Consider the following 17,078-nt stretch of genomic DNA (forward strand, 5'->3'; position numbering starts at 1 on the left):
ATCTCTATGTAGGTGATGGCTTTGTTATAGAAGGTTTGGGAATCGCTTCCTTTTAGGTGGTTGAAGAATTTAACGTCTCTTTTCTGGATTTTGATCATTAGCAGGTATCGGCCCAATTCTGCTCTGCATGCATTATTTTGTGTTTTACATTGTACACTGAGGATATTTTTGCAGAATTCTGCATACAGAATCTCAATTTGGTGTTTGTCCAATATTGTGAATTCTTGGTTGGTGAGCGGACCCCAGACCTCACAACCATAAAGGGCAATTGGTTCTATAACTGATTTTAGCCAGATCCTAATTGGGATGTCAAATTTTATGTTCCTTTTGATACCATAAAAGGCCCTTCTTGCCTTGTCTCTCAGATCGTTCACAGCTTTGTGGAAGTTACCTGTGGCGTTGATGTTTAGGCCGAGGTATATATAGTTTTTTGTGTGCTGTAGGGCAACGGTGTCTAGATATAATTTTTTGGAACACCATTATTTTTGTCTTCCTGAGATTTACTGTCATGGCCCAAGTCTGACAGAATCTATGCAGAAGATATAGGTGCTGCTGTAGGCCCTCCTTGGTTGGGGACCAACTCACTCTCTCTCTCTTTACCTTTCTCTACCTCCAGAGCCCACAACTCTCCCACCGACCACGGCTGTAGCAACCATGTTTGCTGTAACCACGTTCGCTGCCACCACAACCGCATCTGTGACCATGCCCACCCTGACGTCAGAGTGTGACGACCAGGAGGCCAGCTGTCACAGTGGAACAGGAGGAGGGGAGGACTATGACACAACAGGTGGTGACCACCACCCTCCTCTTCTCTCACTCACTCACTCACTCACTCACTCACTCACTCACTCACAACCCCCCATTCAATTCAAAGGGCTTTATTGGCATGGGAAACATATGTTTACATTGCCAAAGCAAGTGAAGTAGATAATAAACTAACGTGAAATTAACAGTAAACATTACACTCACAGAAGTTCCAAAAGAATAAAGACATTTCAAATGTGATTATGTATATACAGCTGAAGTTGGAAGTTTACATATTTAAACTCAGTTTTTCACCATTTCTGACATTTAATCCTAGTAAAAATTCCCTGTCTTAGGTCAGTTAGGATCACCACTTTATTTTAAGAATGTGAAATGTCATAATAAAATTAGAGAGAATGTTTTATTTCAGTTTTAATTTCTTTCATCACATTCCCAGTGGGTCAGAAGTTTGGGGCTGCTTTTGAGAGCAATGTCCTTTAGGGTCTGAGCGAAGGTGGAGACTGCTGCCTTGTATAGGTGGGCCTGGTCATAAAGGCTGTTCAAGTCCCTGGTGGAGTGGTGGGCCAGGTAAACATTTGATTTTGAGGCACAGTCACGGGAAATACTTGCGTTTACCCACTGTATGGTAGCAGGATGGGCAAAGTAGAAGAAGCTTTTTCAATCACTCCCTTGAGTACTGTGGCCACCCTTTCCTGCTGTGCTCTCAGGTGGTTTGTGCCTGTGTGTATTAATATGTGGCTGGGTGACCCTAGTTGGTCCTCAGACAGAAGGTCTAGGGCGCGCTGGGTGAACCTAGTTGGTCCTCAGACAGAAGGTCTAGGGCGCGCTGGGTGAACCTAGTTGCTCCTCATACAGAAGGTCTAGGGCGCGCTGGGTGAACCTAGTTGGTCCTCATACAGAAGGTCTAGGGCGCGCTGGGTGAACCTAGTTGGTCATCAGACAGAAGGTCTAGGGCACGCTGGGTGAACCTAATTGGTCCTCAGACAGAAGGTCTAAGGCATGCTGGGTGAACCTAGTTGGTCCTCAGACAGAAGGTCTAGGGCGCGCTGGGTGTTTGGACACCAGAGTTTAGACACTCCTTTTTTTTCTCTTGTATATATTTTTTGTTTGAGTCCATAAGGAGAACAATCTGTGTCTTGTGTATGTCCTCAGTGGGTGTGTGTGTGTGTGGGGGGGGGGGGGGGGGGGGGGGGGGTCAGGAGGGCTATCAGGGTGGCTGACAGGGGGGAGGGGGTGCTCAGAGGGGGTGAGATCCCCTGAGCTTGGGGTTCTTCATTTGTCTGTCTCGCTGGGTTGTTGACGTGGTCAGGGTCTGGGGTGGACTGTTCTGCTGTGGTGTCGAGACTTTTGTCAGGAGCTGAGGTGGGCTGTTCTACTGGCTTCTCTGCGGGGGTGACCACCTTGCTAATGGGTTGTCAGTCACACGCCATTCCCCTTACCCTCTCCTCCAGCAGTCTGATCCTCTCCTCTAGTGCTCTGTTCTCCTGCTCCTGCTCTTCTCCTGTTGAAGTTGTCTCACTACAGTCCAGAGTGCAGATACAGTATGTCTCTCTCCACCTCCAGCTCTCCAGGTCTTGTTAAGGGGGTGTTGTTGTGCTGGACTGTTGTCTGGGTCTGTGCTGACTGGGGTGTAATCACCTGCTGTTCTAGCTCCACCTGCCTTACCTCCAGCTCGGTGAATGTCTCCCTCATTTCAATGAGGGCATAGTACTCTGTGCTGGGAGGTTCTTTCTGCATAGGGTTGCTCGTCTGTGGGGTTATGTTATGAAGAGGTCTGGTCTGACCCTCTTGGGTTGGGGGTATCTTTCTCAAGGGAGAGCTTCTCCTGCTGAGCTATTTCTTAGATTAGGTGAAAGTCCATCTGAAACTGTTTGCGGTTGCCCTGTACCATTACTGTTCCAGATTTATAGAGGTTTATATTAGTATCCTGAGTTTCCACCCATCGGTAACACCCCCTCCCCCTCTTAACAGAGGTGTACTGTGTTAATATAGCACTGCACCATGCCAGGGGATGGTCTGAGTGGAAGATAAGGTTGCTTATGTTCCCATTTTTATAATAGTCAGCAAAAATTGTCTCTTGATTTTGCATAAAGAGGTTAATTTTGTACTATTTTCTTGTCTTATTATTCTTTACATTCAAAGGTTACTGTATTTTAATTACCTCTGAACAGCAGGAGGGTGCTTCTAAGGCCTCTCCATTTGGTTGGGGCTCTCCTGCCATTGTTGGGCTCAAGGGCTTTAAAACCTCTCGCTTCACACATCAGTGATAATTGAAGTTGTATCTCTCTGTCCTAGCAAGCTTTGTAGCATTAGCATTCAGTCCTTATAAAGTAAAATATATCATGGTAATGTATTTTTCTTCTTGGCTTTTGAAAGTAAAAAATAGCTTCAGACTAAGCATTACTCACTCAGTTCCAGCTTGGATGGTGTTTTCAGGTTTCTGTTTGTTTGACAGAGCATTTTCTGTACCGTTTGGGAATAATAATCCTTGGGTGTAGGAAGCATTCCAGGTAATTCCGTCCAAAATCAGGTTGTAGGTTTAGAGTTTTGATTTGGAGTGAAGGTTATGTTGTTTAGGGTAGCATCCTGAATATGTCCCTGCCAAAAAAATCTAAGTTTGTCTAACTCTAAATGTAACAATTTTTTGAAACATGCTGAACAATGTGGGAGCTCATCTGCTCATGACCTCTCTCTCTCCATCCCTCCTTCTCCGCTAACAACCTCTATCTATCTACAGGATCTATTTTGTTTGCATCCCTGACTGTGCCCGTCTGTGTCTGACAGGTGGCACCACATTGGCAGACCCAACCCTGGAGGAAGAGCTTGTGCCAGGTGAGAACGCCCATAAAGTACCGCCTCATTCACTTCATCCATCCATCCATCTCTCTCTCTCTCTGTGCTTTGGCCCACTCCTCTGTTGTTTGTTAGCATGTTGGGTATGACATAGACCAACAGTGGAGTTGGCTAAAGGACAAACAGATCTGGCAACCAGGCACAAAAGAGAAGGAACATTTCCGTTACTGTTCTACATTAGTCTACTTTCAGCAGGTGGCTCCCAAATCTGATTTGAAATTCCCTTTATAGTGCATAACTGTTGACCAGCAACCAGTCTTTGGCTTTGAGATGGAAAAAACTGAACTACAGAAACAGGAATATTGGGTTTCAATGAACTGAGTAAAGGAGTCAATTGTCAACAACCAGAGGGCAAAACAACAGTTACTTATTCTCTGACTGCTACAGCAACGTCTGACAACTAAACAAACACTCTTTGTATTCATAGCAGTAGCATTCATTTGGATGCGTTGGTTAATCACCACTGTGTAATGTTTTGCCACAAATAGCCCCCTATTCCCTTTATAGTGCACTACTTTTGCCCAGGGCCCACAGGGTTACTGTGCAGAGCTGGCATAGTGGGAATGGAAAACGAGTTTCTGTCTCGTAGTGTACGGTCTGGAAATGGTTTGGTCTTCATCGCTGTTCTGTTCTGATGGCACTCCTCCCTTCTCTCTGGAAGGTCCCTTCACTCTTCCTTCTCTCTGGAAGGTCCCTTCATTCTGTGAATCTTTCTTTAGTCAAAAATGAAATACTGTATCTAAGTTTGAGTGCCTTCAAGAGACTGTAAGGAAACTAGAAGTTTAAATTGTTATTAGGAAATGAGAAATTACATGTTTTCACTTCCTTACCTCACCCTCTTTTCACATTGTGTAGAGTAGTTACACTTAGCCAGAGGAAACGAGCGTGGTTACTTACAAGGTTGACCTCTTTTCCAGAGTACCTGTGGTTTGCTTGTGACTTTGGCTGGGCGGGCAACCCGTCGTTCTGTGGCTGGACACTGGAGAAGGATACTGGTGCTGAGTGGATGATTCAGACCAGCGGGGCCCCCACCGTCCACAAAGGGCCCAACCTGGACCACACAGGTGGGTGGGAGGAGAAGGGAACAGAGAACAGAGTACACACACACACGCACGCACACACACACGCACGCACGCACACACACACTGTAGTAAATAAGGACTAACACAATGAACATGGACTCAGAAAATACTTTGCTTGTATCTTACTGCCCGCTACAGGAGTTCCAGGGAACTTCATCTACATGCAGCTGGCTGTTGAGACTGAAATGGAAGAGGAGGAGGACGAGCAGGAGGAGGACGAGCAGGAGGAGGACGAGGTGGAGGAGAGGGTGGCACGCCTAGCCAGCCTACCTGTCACCGCCCCAGACACCAACCTGTGTATGTCCTTCTGGTACCACATTTTTGGGGAGCACGCTGGCACCCTGCACATCAAACAGAGGAGACAGACAGAGGAGGGGCGGGCGGAGGCACTACTCTGGACCGTCAGTGGACACCAGGGTAGCAGATGGAGGGAGGGACGGCTGTTGGTGCCCCACTCCAGCACACCCTATGAGGTAAAGCACTAGGCTAGGTTACGAGTCTCTTCGAAATACAGATGTAGGATCTTAATTTGAGCCAGTTTGCTCCAGCAGGAAAAAAATCCTGCAGCAACAGGAAAAGTGAATTATTATGTGTAATATAATTAATAAAAAATGCAATAAAAAAAGGAAAACGCTGCACAATGCTGTTCAGGCTCCCAGGTGATTTTATTTACATGTTTTGACCCTTAGGTCTTCATCAGGCATCCAAGTGAATTAATGGACATTTTCTTGGGGGGTTGAAACATTTTTTCATATGGTAAAATCAAGTCTGAAATTTTTAAGTGGAAAGTACAAACTTCAGAAGCCTTTTTAAACCTCAAATACACTAAAAGTCTTAAATGTCCTGCATTGCAGGAAATGTCTCCTGCAACAGGGTGATCAAATTAAGATCTTACATCTGTAGGTTATAGGCATCTTAGGCCTAGGTTACGAGCTTCTTAGACCTAGGTTATGAGCCTCTTAGACCTAGGTTACGTTCCAAATGGCACCCTATTCCCTATATACAGTAGTGTGCTACTTTTGACAAGAGCAGTATGGTCCCTGGTCAAAAGTAACACACTATGTAGCAGTATTTCACCTGTGTGTTTGTGTTGTTGTTCCTAGGTGGTGATTGAGGGAGTTGGAGACAGGAGCACAGGACACATCGCGCTGGACAATATAAAGATCCTGGATGGACTCACACCAGAGGAGTGTAAGGGTAAGTGTCACTGCTAGTGTTGAATATTTTCCTAGTATTTTGCCAATGTTCAATCCTGAGAATAAATAACCTTTTTTCCCAGGTAACACAGTATTTCCCGCCAAAACCGGAAGTGCCATTCAAAATAATATAAATAGGCCTATGTCTGGATTTGATTAGAGCTTAGATTTTTTTTTTTTATCAAGCCTGATGCTACCTGAAAATAGCTGTGCAGTAACGCTCTCCGTCCAACCTGACAGAGCTTGAGAGGATCTGCAGAGAAGAATGGGAGAAACTCCCAAAAAATACAGGAGTGCCAAGCTTTTAGTGTCATACACATAAAGAATCAATGCTGTAATCTGAATCCGGCTGTTCTTAATTATACTAAATACTACATTTTTTGACAAAGCAGAGGTGCGTTTTCAAAAACATTATGTTTTCTTATTAAAATATATTTAGATTTTTCAGGTGGTGTTGCAGCACCCTCAGCACCCCTACTTCCCGTGGCTATGCTTGAGTCCATCTTCAGATAGTCTATTGGTATAACAAGTGCAAAAAAAATGTATGTCCAGCAAGCTATTCTAGTCTAGCTTTTCCTGCATGGGACTCCAAGAGCAAAGGAGCATTTTTTAATAAGAGAGGCCAGCGGAGCACAGGTGCGTGCGTATTGCACAAGTGACAAAGGTTATAAATTAGAAACTTATTATTATTAACCCATCATTAATTAGCTAAATGTAAGGCTAATACTGCATTGAAAAAAGGTAGGCTAGGACATCTACAGTGGGGAGAACAAGTATTTGATACACTGCTGATTTTGCAGGTTTTCCTAATTACAAAGCATGTAGAGGTCTGTCATTTTTATCATAGGTACACTTCAACTGTGAGAGACAGAATCTAAAACAATAATCCAGAAAATCACATTGTATGATCTTTAATTAATTAGCATTTTCCTTGCTCGCACACACACTTTCAGTTCTGCCCACACATTTTCTATGGAATTGAGGTCAGGGCTTTGTGATGGCCACGCCAATACCTTGACTTTGTTGTCCTTAAGCCATTTTGCCACAACTTTGGAAGTATGCTTGGGGTCATTGTCCATTTGGAAGACCCATTTGCGACCAAGCTTTAACTTCCTGACTGATGTCTTGAGATACATCCATATATCTATATATCTATATATCCACATAATTTTCTTTCCTCATGAAGCCCTCTATTTCATGAAGTGTACCAGTTCCTCCCCACAACATGATGCTGCCACCCCCGTGCTTCTTGGTTGGGATGATGTTCTTCGGCTTGCAAGCCTGCCCCTTTTTCCTCCAAACATAACGATGGTCATTATGACCAAACAGTTCTATTTTTTGTTTTATCAGACCAGAGGACATTTCTCCAAAAAGTACAATATTTGTCCCCATGTGCAGTTGCAAGCCGTAGTCTGGCTTTTTAATGTGGTTTTGGAGCAGTGACTTCTTCCTTCCTGAGCGGCCTTTCAAGTTATGTCGATATAGGACTCGTTTTACTGTGGATATAGACACTTTTGTTTCCTCCAGCATCTTCACAAGGTCCTTTGCTGTTGTTCTGGGATTGATTTGCACTTTTCACACCAAAGTACGTTCATCTCTAGGAGACAGAACACATCTCCTTCCTGAGCAGTGTGACGGCTGCGTGGTCCCATGGTGTTTATACTTGCGTACCATTGTTTGTACAGATGAACGTGGTACCTTCAGGCATTTGGAAATTGTTTTGCCCTGAAATACATCCACAGGTACACCTCCAATTGACTTTTCCAAGCTGTTTAAAAGGCATAGTCAACATAGTGTATGTAAACTTCTGACCCACTGGAATTGTGATACAGTGAATTATAAATGAAATAATCTGTCTGTAAACAATTGTTGGAAAAATTACTTGTGTCAAGACATTTGTGGAATGGTTGAAATGACTCCAACCTAAGTGTATGTAAACGTCTGACTTCAACTGTATAGCTCTTGGTTCATTCCAGACTTGACTGCCCTTGACCAATACATAAACATCCTGTGGCGTACTGCATTAGCATTGAACAGCCCCCACGATACGCAACTTTTCAGGGAAGTTAGGAACCACTCTACACAGTCTGTTAGGAAAGCAAAAGCTAGCTTTTTCAAACAGAAATTTGCATCCTGTAGCACAAATTCCAAAAGGTTTTGGGACACTGTAAAGTCCATGGAGAATAATAGTACCTCCACCCAGCTGCCCACTGTACTGAGGCTAGGAAACACTGTCACCACCGATAAATCTACAATAATCAAGAATTTCAATAAGCATTTTTCTACGGCTGGCCGTGCTTTCCACCTGGCTACACCTAGCCAACAACTCTGCAACCCCCGCAGCAACTTGCCCAAGCCCCCTGCTTCTCCTTCACCCAAATTCAGATAGCTGATGTTCTGGAAGATCTGCAAAATCTGGACCCCTACAAAAAAGCTGGGCTAGATAATCTGGACCCTCTCTTTCTATCCGCCCCAATTGTTGCAACCCATATTACTAGCCTGTTCAACCGCTCTTTCGTATCGTCTGAGATTCCTAAAGATTGGAAAGCTGCCGTGGTCATCCCCCTCTTCAAAGGGGGAGACACTCTAGACCCAAACTGTTACAGACCTATATCTATCCTGCCCTGCCTTTCTTAAGTCTTCGAAATCCAAGTTAACAAACAGATCACTGACCATTTCGAATCCCACCGTACCTTCTCCGCTATGCAATCTGGTTTCCGAGCTGGTCATGTGTGCACCTCAGCCACGCTCAAGGTCCTAAACGATATCATAACCGACATCGATAAAAGACAGTACTGTGCAGCAGTCTTCATCGACCTGGCCAAGTCTTTCGACTCTGTCAGTCACCGCATTCTTATCGGCAGACTCAACAGCCTTGGTTACTCAAATGACTGCCTTGCCTGGTTCACCAAATACTTCTCAGATATACTTCAGTGTGTCAAATCGGAGGGCCTGTTGTCCGGACCTCTGGCAGTCTCTATGGGGGTGCCACAGGGTTCAATTCTCGGGCAGACTCTTTTCTCTGTATATATCAATGATGTCGCTCTTGATCACTGAGTGAGCAGCCCTAACTTATGAAAACCCACATCTCACATTTTAGAAGCTAAAGTCACATTTCATCCCGTCACAAATAATTTCATATTCAAACATTTAAATTGAACAACAATTCCATGTGAATCCGATAACTCTGATGTGTAGACTTTCCACTGTAGAGTTTATGTCATCTTATCATTGATGAGAATGTCTCAGATGACAACCGAACTGACATCATATTCATTAAGTACCACCGCATATGTTCAATTGGTCGGATTACCAGAATATAGTTCATTTCCCCCCACCTACTGATGTTCCCAGAATCTCTATGTTAACCAAGTTTTTTTAAAACGTATTCTCAGTAGGTTAGTGTTGTGAGATGGGCTGTCTGTCTCCACCCTGAGCATTGATGATTCATCATGCAGAGGCCGTAGAGTAGCCAGATTTAAACATTGCATATAATGTAACAGTTCCATTTCACGCCATGCTGTATATAAATAATACATTTAAATAATTTATTATAATTGACTGGATTCTCAAAGCTATTTATCCCGCGAAAAGGGAGTGGTTTTGGGCTGTAAATCCCGGTAAATGGGTTCCCACCCATCAACCCTGGTCACTGCCCACCTTGACTCTGCTAAGGTTCAAACCCTTTTGGAAGGGAACAGGCAGGAAATATGAAATCCTTCAACCAGGACTTCTGGACATCTTTGGGAAGGTAACCAGAATGGTAGTTTGTTACAATACTGATCCTGCTTATGATGTAGAACAACTTTGTTTCTCCTCCAGATCCAGATATACCAGAGGCTCCTACGTCCCAGCCAACAGAGATCTGCATATACCGTGAGTGCAGTACCTCACTGCTCATTGAGCTTGTAATATAAAAAAAAAAAAACTCTAACATTCTAAATTCGAGCTCATGCTAGGCCATATACTGTATGTATCCAACTGTCAAAGTGTTTTAAAAGGATCTTCCATCCTTAACAACTAAAGTAAAGAGGGACAAGAAAGTAAAGAGGAGAGATGCTGTGTTAGAAGGACGTAGGCCAGATTCAAACCCATGCCAGCACTGGCATACAGTACATGTGTGCATTGAAGGCAGCAGTATTAACTGCTTGTCTAGACCACCCCAGGCTACTAAAGGTATTTTTTTCCATCTCTATTTCAGCGATGGACCCCTACTACCCAGAGGAAGTGGAGAATAGCGAGCTGGGTGGCCCAGGCAACATGCTGAAAACCCTGGACCCCATTCTCATCACCATCATCGCTATGAGCGCACTAGGGGTTTTCCTGGGAGCTATCTGTGGTGTCGTCCTCTACTGTGCCTGCTCGCACGGACACATGTCCGACAGCAGGAACTTGTCGGCTCTGGAGAACTATAACTTTGAGCTGGTGGACGGCGTCAAGCTAAAGAAGGACAGCAAGCTGAATGCACAGAACAGCTACTCAGAGGCATGAGCGTCATCCTTTGAGGGAAGAGAACACAAGCAGCCTCATGGCTGGAGGAACTAGACCACCGGACAGAGGGTTGTGAGTTGTGACTGAAGTGTTGTCCTATTCCTTATATAGTGCACTATGTAGGGGATAGGGTGGCATTTGGGATGCAGCTGGCTATAGTGATGGTGGGAGGTTGTGACTGAGCCATGCTATTCTCAGGAGCTGCAGTGAAAGGAACCTACCCGTAGTGGGCACTGTGTATAAATAAAACGTGTACAGCAAAAATGATTGTTTTGTTTTTTGTTTGTTTTGCGACGTGCTTTGTTTTTCTGTAATCAGATGCTGGTGATGAGACCAATTGAGATGGAAATATTTATCATGTTTTTGTTATTTTTCTTTCGGAAGGATATTTTATTTTTCATCAGAGGTCATTATTATTCACAGAAAGAGCATAGAAACGTATATTCACTATCCTGACACGTGGCTCTTCGGCTGGCCATGTTATCAGTTTGTATGTCTGCATCGATTTGTGCATCTTGTTTGTGCGTGTGTGTGCGTGCATGTACGCATGCATGTGCGTGCGTGAGCAAGTGTATGTGCATGCATGTGTGTATGCATCCAGAGGGTGCTTGCCCTGGCCCTAGACCTGTGTCTAGTTCCACAGTGCCTTTTTGAAAGTTTCTGTTGCCTTTTCTCCACTGATTCTGTTCTGATCATAGCAGTACGTTAGGCATCGGCTGGTAGAGTCTGATTCTGATCATAGCAGTACGTTAGGCATCGGCTGGTAGAGTCTGATTCTGATCATAGCAGTACGTTAGGCATCGGCTGGTAGAGTCTGATTCTGATCATAGCAGTACGTTAGGCATCGGCTGGTAGAGTCTGATTCTGATCATAGCAGTACGTTAGGCATCAGCTGGTAGAGTCTGATTCTGATCATAGCAGTACGTTAGGCATCAGCTGGTAGAGTCTGATTCTGTTTTGGTCCTATCAGTACGTTCGGCATCAGCTGGTAGAGCTTGATTCTGTTTTGGTCCTACCAGTACGTAGGCATCAGCTGGTAGTCTGATTGTGTTTTGGTCCTACCAGTACGTAGGCATCAGCTGGTAGTCTGATTGTGTTTTGGTCATGGCAGTACGTTAGGTATTGGCTGGCAGTGTAATTCTGTTCTGATCATGGCAGTACATTAGGTATGGCTGGTAGCCTGATTCTGTTCTGATCATGGCAGTGCATTAGGTATTGGCTGGTAGTCTGATTCTGTGCTGATTTTAGAGTCTGATTCTGTTCTGATCATAGCAGTACGTTAGGCATTGACATATAGAGTCTGATTCTGATGATAGCAGTACGTTAGGCATCGACATATAGAGTCTGATTCTGATAATAGCAGTACGTTAGGCATCGGCTGGTAGAGTCTGATTCTGATCATAGCAGTACGTTAGGCATCGGCTGGTGGAGTCTGATTCTGTTCTGATCATAGCAGTACGTTAGGCATCGACATATAGAGTCTGATTCTGATCATAGTAGTACGTTAGGCATCGGCTGGTAGAGTCTGATTCTGTTCTGATCATAGCAGTACGTTAGGCATCGGCTGGTGGAGTCTGATTCTGATCATAGCAGTATGTTAGGCATCGGCTGGTGGAGTCTGATTCTGTTCTGATCATAACAGTACGTTAGGCATCGACATATAGAGTCTGATTCTGATCATAGCAGTACGTTAGGCATCGGCTGGTAGAGTCTGATTCTGATCATAGCAGTACGTTAGGCATCGGCTGGTGGAGTCTAATTCTGTTCTGATCATAGCAGTACGTTAGGCATCGACATATAGAGTCTGATTCTGATGATAGCAGTACGTTAGGCATCGGCTGGTAGAGTCTGATTCTGATCATAGCAGTACGTTAGGCATCGGCTGGTAGAGTCTGATTCTGATCATAGCAGTACGTTAGGCATCGGATGGTAGAGCCTGATTCTGATGATAGCAGTACGTTAGGCATCAGCTGGTAGAGTCTGATTCTGTTCTGATCATAGCAGTACGTTAGGCATCGGATGGTAGAGCCTGATTCTGATCATAGCAGTACGTTAGGCATCAGCTGGTAGAGTCTGATTCTGATCATAGCAGTACGTTAGGCATCGGCTGGTGGAGTCTGATTCTGTTCTGATCATAGCAGTACGTTAGGCATCGGCTGGTGGAGTCTGATTCTGTTCTGATCATAGCAGTATGTTAGGCATCGGCTGGTGGAGTCTGATTCTGTTCTGATCATAGCAGTACGTTAGGCATCGGCTGGTAGAGTCTGATTCTAATCATAGCAGTACGTTAGGCATCGACATAGAGTCTGATTCTGTTCTGATCATAGCAGTATGTTAGGCATCGGCTGGTGGAGTCTGATTCTGTTCTGATCATAGCAGTACGTTAGGCATCAGCTGGTAGAGTCTGATTCTGATCATAGCAGTACGTTAGGCATCAGCTGGTAGTCTGATTGTGTTTTGGTCCTACCAGTACGTAGGCATCAGCTGGTAGTCTGATTGTGTTTTGGTCATGGCAGTACGTTAGGTATTGGCTGGCAGTGTAATTCTGTTCTGATCATGGCAGTACATTAGGTATGGCTGGTAGCCTGATTCTGTTCTGATCATGGCAGTGCATTAGGTATTGGCTGGTAGTCTGATTCTGTGCTGATTTTAGAGTCTGATTCTGTTCTGATCATAGCAGTACGTTAGGCATTGACATATAGAGTCTGATTCTGATGATAGCAGTACGTTAGGCATCGACATATAGAGTCTGATTCTGATAATAGCAGTACGTTAGGCATCGGCTGGTAGAGTCTGATTCTGATCATAGCAGTACGTTAGGCATCGGCTGGTGGAGTCTGATTCTGTTCTGATCATAGCAGTACGTTAGGCATCGACATATAGAGTCTGATTCTGATCATAGTAGTACGTTAGGCATCGGCTGGTAGAGTCTGATTCTGTTCTGATCATAGCAGTACGTTAGGCATCGGCTGGTGGAGTCTGATTCTGATCATAGCAGTATGTTAGGCATCGGCTGGTGGAGTCTGATTCTGTTCTGATCATAACAGTACGTTAGGCATCGACATATAGAGTCTGATTCTGATCATAGCAGTACGTTAGGCATCGGCTGGTAGAGTCTGATTCTGATCATAGCAGTACGTTAGGCATCGGCTGGTGGAGTCTAATTCTGTTCTGATCATAGCAGTACGTTAGGCATCGACATATAGAGTCTGATTCTGATGATAGCAGTACGTTAGGCATCGGCTGGTAGAGTCTGATTCTGATCATAGCAGTACGTTAGGCATCGACATAGAGTCTGATTCTGTTCTGATCATAGCAGTATGTTAGGCATCGGCTGGTGGAGTCTGATTCTAATCATAGCAGTACGTTAGGCATCGACATAGAGTCTGATTCTGTTCTGATCATAGCAGTATGTTAGGCATCGGCTGGTGGAGTCTGATTCTGTTCTGATCATAGCAGTATGTTAGGTATCGGCTGGTGGAGTCTGATTCTGTTCTGATCATAGCAGTATGTTAGGTATCGGCTGGTGGAGTCTGATTCTGTTCTGATCATTGCAGTATGTTAGGCATCGGCTGGTAGAGTCTGATTCTGATCATAGCAGTATGTTAGGCATCGGCTGGTAGAGTCTGATTCTGATCATAGCAGTATGTTAGGCATCGGCTGGTGGAGTCTGATTCTGATCTGATCATAGCAGTATGTTAGGCATCGGCTGGTGGAGTCTGATTCTGATCATAGCAGTACGTTAGGCATCGGCTGGTGGAGTCTGATTCTGATCATAGCAGTACGTTAGGCATCGGCTGGTAGAGTCTGATTCTGATTCTGATCATAGCAGTACGTTAGGCATCGGCTGGTAGACTCTGATTCTGATTCTGATCATAGCAGTACGTTAGGCATCGGCTGGTAGACTCTGATTCTGATTCTGATCATAGCAGTATGTAAGGCAACGGCTGGTGGAGTCTGATTCTGTTCTGATCACAGCAGTATTTTAGGCATCGGCTGGTGGAGTCTGATTCTGATCATAGCAGTATGTTAGGTATCTGCTGGTGGAGTCTGATTCTGTTCTGATCATAGCAGTACGTTAGGCATCGACTTGTAGAGTCTGATTCTGTTCTGATCATAGCAGTACGTTAGGCATCGGCTGGTAGAGTCTGATTCTGATCAATGCAGTACGTTAGGCATCAGCTGGTAGAGTCTGATTCTGATCATAGCAGTACGTTAGGCATCGGCTGGTAGAGTCTGATTTTGATCATAGCAGTACGTTAGGCATCGGCTGGTAGAGTCTGATTTTGATCATAGCAGTACGTTAGGTTGGTAGAGCAGGTTCAGATTGGCAGGATTCCATGCCATCCCTCCATAGCACATGACACATCCAACTTATTGTACATAGGTTTTAATATATTTGAGCGCCTTTATAAAAAGAGACAAAATGCTGCAGTATCCTTTCTTTGTGGTTTATGTATCATAGGCAATGTTATCTGGCTGTCATCATGTATGTAACAGGCATTTTGTGTTGTTATGTTCCATTGGTGCTCTCCCAATGCTGCCTGGGAAATGAGGGTTATTATAGCCAATGGTTATGGCCTTTTGAGAGATGTTCGGATTCAGCCATGATCATCAGTATTGAGCCTTATTAATAGGGGCAACAATTGGCTACAAAGGCCTAACAAGGAGAGAGTGAAGTGTCCAAAATGACACCCTATTCCCTAAAGAGTGCACTACTTTCTACCAGAGCCCTATGGGCTATATAAAAGTAGTGTACTATATATGGAATATGGTGGTATTTGAGACGTAGTCAGACAACAGACTGGGTGGCTGAAGCATCTCTACGAAGAAAATGCTATGACAATACCTGGGACATTATGGGCCAGTTTCTCAGACATAGATTCAGAATCTCTTTGAGAATGCTTTCAAGTCCTGGACTAGGCTTAACCTATGTTTGGGAAACCGGCCCTACATGTCTGTGGTAGAATGATGGCCCTTGATGGAATGAAAGAGACCCGTGTGTCATCATGCTGTTTTTATGTACTGTAGCCTACATCCCCTTTGCTCTCCTTTTTGTCTGTATTGAATGTTAACGTGAAGAGTTCAGCCAAAACAAAGCACTGTATGAAATGGCGAAGACATAGGTCCAAAGTTTAATCAATGGATGTGATGTAGCTTATTCCTTCCGACGGGGTCTATGAGCTTCTATGTTTAGATTCCTTCATGTTTTCTTCATGCGGTGGTAGCTAGTTAAACAGCTGTTTCATAGTTCTGCTTCGAGCTCATAACAGTATTCCACATTCCATAGGATTAGAATGATTGGAATTCAAATGAGTCATTCTATTTCTATGGTTCCACCCCTTGTAAAGGCATAATGTTTTGGTGTTGTCTTCGTCAACAGGAAAGGATGCTGCAGCACTAGATGTGAAAACAATGTTGCACTGATATATTTAAAAGATCTTTGTGTTGTTTTATGATATTCACTTGTGAAAAAAGAGAAAGAAAGCAAAAGAAGGATAAGACAGTGTTACAGATAACTCTTTTATATGGTTTCAGATGATATAGTTCTGAAATGTACAATTATGGAGATGTTTTTCATTATTGAAAAAGCTATACATGTCTCTTTACTTACGTAATGTTTAACTTGGTATGTTATATCACCTTGTGTTTTTTGTACGGTCACAAATGTCTGTGCCATTTTTTTTTCTACAAAATGTTCCATTTTCAATACTGCTTCTGTAATTTGCAGTCCCAGATAAAAAAAAAAGAAAAAAGACGTAAGCAGTTGAGGCCTTAATGACTCAAGTAATGTTTCTTTACTTGGACTCCGTCCCAAATGTCCCTATTCCCTATATAGTGCACCTATAGAGCTCTGGTCAAAAGTAGTGCATGATGTAGGGAATAGGGTGCCATTTGACTCCCTGGTCAGCTTCAAGACCCATCTGTCTATGTTGTTTCTGACTTTGATCAATGACTACTACATTCCAAAGAATTGGATCAAATAAAAGTTTGAATAAGATTAACTATTTCATGTTGTTTTGGTTCAGAAAGTGATAATTGTGTAGTTGCCCCATCATATACCCAAAGTTGTACCCTTTTAATGTGTCCTTTGTCATATCCACATTGAACACTGGAGGGCGGTGTTGTATAGAATGCTGCACGTGACAGGCCACTCCAAATCAATAGCAACAATCAAGTAATCTAGTGCATTGTCAGTGTGTTACAGTTTCTCACACATACAGTTATTGGGGGTTTACGTGATCAAATACAGTGAATTACCAGCACAGCTCAGTTCCTGTAAAGTATAGTTGTTTACGGGTAGAGATACTGTACCAATGTGCGAAGAAGATGTGTGTGGTTAAGGAGAAATGTCCTGATAAAGCCACCATCACCATAGAGCTATCAGATATAGAGCTATTCTTAATATCACCATAGACCAGAGGTCCTTAAGCTTTTTCAGCTCAAGACCCAAATTAGAAATGTGGGGTTCTCGAACTACCCAAATTCTATTTGCCATTTATTTTTCAACTGTGCTGTGATGTTTCTCAAAGGTTCTGAACCTTTCCTTTCTCATAGATTCTACATATTGTAAATTCAAGATAAACATTTTTGCTGAGAGTATTACATTATTGATCGATTGACTATGACTTTTTAAATCACCCAGCAGTGCTATTTGCAGAGTTAGCTCCAGGTAAATGTTACAATTCTT

The 17,078-nt window shown here is 43.7% G+C and overlaps 1 protein-coding gene across 2 annotated transcripts in view; it reads left to right on the forward strand.

Annotated features, from left to right (window-relative positions):
• Positions 1–17,078, forward strand: part of LOC110508191 (neuropilin-1a) — a 78,233-nt gene that overhangs the window by 56,620 nt on the left and 4,535 nt on the right. Inside the window, exons 12-18 of one of the 2 annotated variants that reach the window (XM_036965890.2) lie at positions 617–787; positions 3,550–3,597; positions 4,536–4,682; positions 4,839–5,173; positions 5,804–5,897; positions 9,719–9,772; positions 10,098–10,651. In XM_036965890.2, the coding sequence (XP_036821785.1) occupies positions 617–787; positions 3,550–3,597; positions 4,536–4,682; positions 4,839–5,173; positions 5,804–5,897; positions 9,719–9,772; positions 10,098–10,387 (1,139 nt within the window). In that variant the 3' untranslated portion in view covers positions 10,388–10,651. Of the gene's footprint in view, positions 1–616; positions 788–3,549; positions 3,598–4,535; positions 4,683–4,838; positions 5,174–5,803; positions 5,898–9,718; positions 9,773–10,097; positions 10,652–17,078 lie in introns of those variants that run through there. The other variant, XM_090224841.1, reaches the window with a different exon arrangement.

The sequence above is a fragment of the Oncorhynchus mykiss genome, chromosome 28 (genome assembly GCF_057628025.1).
Source record: "Oncorhynchus mykiss isolate SJ-2025 chromosome 28, ASM5762802v1, whole genome shotgun sequence".
Classification (NCBI taxonomy): domain Eukaryota; kingdom Metazoa; phylum Chordata; class Actinopteri; order Salmoniformes; family Salmonidae; genus Oncorhynchus; species Oncorhynchus mykiss.